Source organism: Penaeus chinensis, chromosome 12 (genome assembly GCF_019202785.1).
Source record: "Penaeus chinensis breed Huanghai No. 1 chromosome 12, ASM1920278v2, whole genome shotgun sequence".
NCBI lineage: Eukaryota > Metazoa > Arthropoda > Malacostraca > Decapoda > Penaeidae > Penaeus > Penaeus chinensis.
In genome coordinates, this window is record NC_061830.1 from 10,092,142 (window position 1) to 10,097,141 (window position 5,000).

Here is a 5,000-nt window from a genome sequence, read left to right on the forward strand (position 1 = left end):
TAAATTTAATAAAATAAAACATTTATATACATTTATAAATATATTTAATTATATTTATTTATATTTTATTTTATAACAGTCTTGGCAAAAATGTTAGTAGTGGAGGGGTCTGACAACCTAATTTCCTTGTAAACTGAGTTGTACCTATTGTAAGGATCTCTGTTGAGTATGTTGCTAAGTGGTAATGGTGGTTCTTGGCAACATTTAATCCCTAGATGCATCATTAGTCACCCACCTGCTTTCAGGAAGGGAGGTAACAACTGATGAATTCAATGACCACGTCTTTTCCTTTATTGATATTCTTTTGCCCATTAACTTGTAACTTTGGATGGCCAGAAGATATTGTAGCCATGGATGTCTTGTAAAGGTATCCCAGTCACTTTAGGGGTATATCCTCACAGATGGCAATGGTGGGGTTTGAGAAGTGTGCAGCATCTCATGAAACATTTTCACAAGTAAGGAAAGGAAGATTTACCCAGTCCAGGGTGCAAGCATGGTAGTTAATCTTTCCATGGACCCAGAAAATCATAAGGCAGGGGAAGGGTAATATTTTGATGACAGCTTCACAAATCAAGTGAGAAAAATCACAACACCTTGGAAATGCATCTCTGGTCTCCATACAGAAATGTGTCCAGGGTGATCTGAATATCCAGAATTTTTTAAATAAACCACTGCTCAGTAGTGTTCAGAAAAAGAAGTTCATCTCCAATAGCAAAAATATCAGGAGTGGGACCTGGTGAAGTATGCTTTTGCTATGACTAGCAGCAGTGGAAGAAGGGTCTACTGGACCCTCCGCTGGGATGCCCACCTGCAGTATTATGTAGAGATGGGAAAACAAAGGTTCCCTCAGGGTTTGGGATTGCTTGACTTATTATGGTGTTGGAGATCTTGTAATTCTCCCTGCCAACCAAAATAATTACTTAACCTGTGACTGTGGGGTTACAAAATCTCTGAGCGTGAGTCAGACATTAAGCCGAATGTCCTGCTCCACACTCTGTGGTGCATTGCCGCTCGTACAGCTATTCCATTTGATGACAAGCGTGTGTGTAGATTATGGATTTCTTTTTTTTTTCTTTCTAGCATCGAGAAGAAGTTACCCTCCTCAGCTGCCGAGTAAGTGATCTCGCCTTTTTTTCTCTCTATCTCTCTTTCTCTGTTTGCAGGGAGAAAAAGAAATTTTCCCCCCCGTTACCCTCTCTTCTGCCTCCTCTTCGTTGTTGTTGTTTCCTTCTCTTCTTGGCTTGGCCAGAAGGGCTCTATCCCGGGGCATGTGTATTGTAGACATGGTGGGGGGAAAGGGATCAAGATCTTGCATCCATGGAACTGTGGTGTTTGATAATGTATCTCGCAAAAACCCCTTTTTATGTTAAGTGGGGATGGTAGAGTTTTGGAAATATGGGATGCTAGATATATATGTTTGTTGGGGATGATTTTATAAATTTTCATTTTATAATATACCCTAGAAAAATTATATATATATATTATTTATTTTATTTATAATATATATTTATATATATAATATATATTAATATATATAAAAATTTTATATATATTTATATATATTAATATATATATAATATATTTTATAATATAATAAAATTTTTATACATGGGAAAGTGCGCACAACACACAACACCCAACACCCCCACCCCACCCCCCACACCCCAAAACACAACTAAAACAACACAAAACTCCCCACACAACACACACACCCCCACCCACACACCCACACCAAAACCCACACCCCCACACACCACACACCCACACACCCACCCCCAACCCCCCACCCCACACCCAACACCCACAACCCCCCACCCACACCCCCCACACCCCCACACACACACACACACCCATTCATTCATTTTCATTCATTCTTCAAATTTATTCATTCATTCCCTTATTCATTTATTCATTCATTCATTTAATTTATTCACTCATTCCCCTCATCCACTCATCCACCTCCCTCCCTCCATCCATCCCTACATATGTACATATAGCTAAGACATGCTTACATAATACTAAATGCATAATTTTTTTCATACTAAATGCTTTCATACATATATGATACATACATATATGAATGATACATATATGCATGCATACATTTAGGCATGCATACTTATATGCATGCATATATGCATACGTGCTTATTGTACGTGCATACGTGATACGTGCATACGTGCATACGTGCATCATGCATAGTGCATACATGCTTACGGAAGGCATCCATGCTTACGTGCATTCATGCATACGTCCCCCCCCCCCTACTGATACGTGCTTACATGCAAAAGTGCATACGTGCTACGTGCATACATGCATACGTGCATATATGCATACGTGCATAAATGCATAGGGTGCATACATGATACATGCATACATGCATACATACATGCATACATACATACATACATATATACATATATACATACATACATGCATAGATACATACATACATGCATGCCTACATACATACATAAATACATGCATGCCTACATACATACATACATACATGCATGCATACATACATACATACATGCATAGATACATACATACATACATACATGCATGCATAGATACATACATACATACATGCATGCATACATGCACACATACATGCACACATACATGCATGCATACATGCATGCATACATGCACACATACATGCACGCATACATGCATGCATACATACATGGATACATACATGCATACATACATACATGGATACATGCTTACGTACATGGATACATGCATGCATACATATGCATGCACACATATGCATGCACACATATGCATGCATACATGCATTCATACACAATGCATTCATACACAATGCATTCATACACAATTCATTCTTACACAATGCATGCATACATACATGCATGCATTAATACAAACATAAATGCATACACAATGCCTTCATACATACATGCATGCATACATACATGCATACATACATGCATACATACATGCATATACAATGCATTCATACATACATGCATACATACATACATACATACATGCATGCATGCATACACAATGCATTCATACATACATGCATGCATGCATTCATGCAAACATGCATACATATACAATGCATTCAAACATACATGCATGCATGCAAACATGCATGCATATACAATGCATTCATACATACATGCATGCATATACAATGCATACATACATACATACATACATGCATGCATACATGCATGCATATACAATGCATACATACATACATACATACATGCATGCATACATGCATGCATACATGCATGCATGCATGCATACATGCATGCATGCATGCATACATGCATGCATGCATACATACATGCATACATGCATGCATGCATACATACATGCATACATACATGCATGCATCATCATACATGCATGCATGCATACATACATGCATGCATATATACATGCATACATATATACATGCATACATACATTCATGCATGCATAAATACATGTACTCATGCATACATATATACATACTTAAAGGCATATATACACATATGCATGCATATAAATATATATACATGCATGCATACAGATACATTAAAATACACACATATACATACATACATACATACATACATCATACATAATACATACATACATACATACATATATGTATACATACAAATATAAATTTATGCATACACATGTATTCACATAAGCATTCAAATACATACATATACAAATGTACATACACCCATAATACATATATACAAATGTACATACACACAATACATATATACAAATGTACATACACACAATACATATATACAAATGTACATACACAATACATATATACATTTATACATACATATACATTTATACATCATATATACATACAAGCAAATATACATGTATAAATGTATACTTAGATATGCACATGTGTGTATATATATACACATGCATACATGTATATAGTATATATACATGTACACTTAATGTATACATGTATATACATAGATTATGTAGATTGTATATATAGATTATTTATAGATAGGTTATATAGATAGATTATATATAGAGATATTTATATATTTGTTTATATATGTATATATTTCTATATATCTATTTATAAATATTTGTATATGTGTGTATTATATTTATTTAATTATATATTTATATATATATTTATATATATATATATTCACATTATATATATATATATATACACATATATATATATACACACATTTACATATATATACATATATATACACATATATACACATATATATATATATATATATATATATATATATATATATATACATATTTATATATATACATATATACATATTTAAATACATATATATCTATAGATATATATAAACATATATATATATATATATATATATATATATAGATATATATAAACATATATATAGAGATATATATAAACATATATATATATATTATTATATATATATTATTATATATATCTATATATTTATAACAGTCTTGGCAGAAAATGTTAGTAGTGGAGGGGTCTGATGACCTAATTTCCTTGTAAACTGAGTTGTACCTATTGTAAGGATCTCTGTTGAGTATGTTGCCAAGTGGTAATGGTGGTTCTTGGCAACATTGTAATCCATTGACGCATCATTAGTCACCCACCAGCTTTCAGTAAGGGCGGTCATAACTGATGAATTCAAGTGACCACTTCTTTTCCTTTATTGATATTCTTTTGCCCATTAACTTGTAACTTTGGATGGCCAGAAGATATTGTAGCCATGGATGCCCTGTAAAAGTATCCCAGTCACTTTAGGGGTATATTCTCACAAATGGGAGTGAAAGCCCAGGGTGCAAGCCTGGTAGTTAATCTTTCCACAGACCCAGAAAATCATAAGGCAGGGGAAGGGTAATATTTTGGTGACAGCTTCACAACTCAAGCGAAAAGAAACGCAACTCCTTGGAAATGCATCTCTGGTCTGCATACAGAAATGTGTCCACGATGATCTGAATATCCAGAATTTTTGGAT

The 5,000-nt window shown here is 34.0% G+C and overlaps 1 protein-coding gene across 1 annotated transcript in view; it reads left to right on the forward strand.

Annotated features, from left to right (window-relative positions):
- The first annotated feature begins 401 nt into the window (after positions 1–401).
- LOC125030956 (chromatin-remodeling complex ATPase chain Iswi-like) overlaps positions 402–5,000 on the forward strand; it is a 42,247-nt gene continuing 37,648 nt past the window's right edge. Inside the window, exons 1-3 of the mRNA XM_047621376.1 lie at positions 402–455; positions 713–820; positions 956–1,113. Coding sequence (XP_047477332.1) covers positions 402–455; positions 713–820; positions 956–1,113 — 320 coding nt within the window. The remainder of the gene's footprint in view (positions 456–712; positions 821–955; positions 1,114–5,000) is intronic.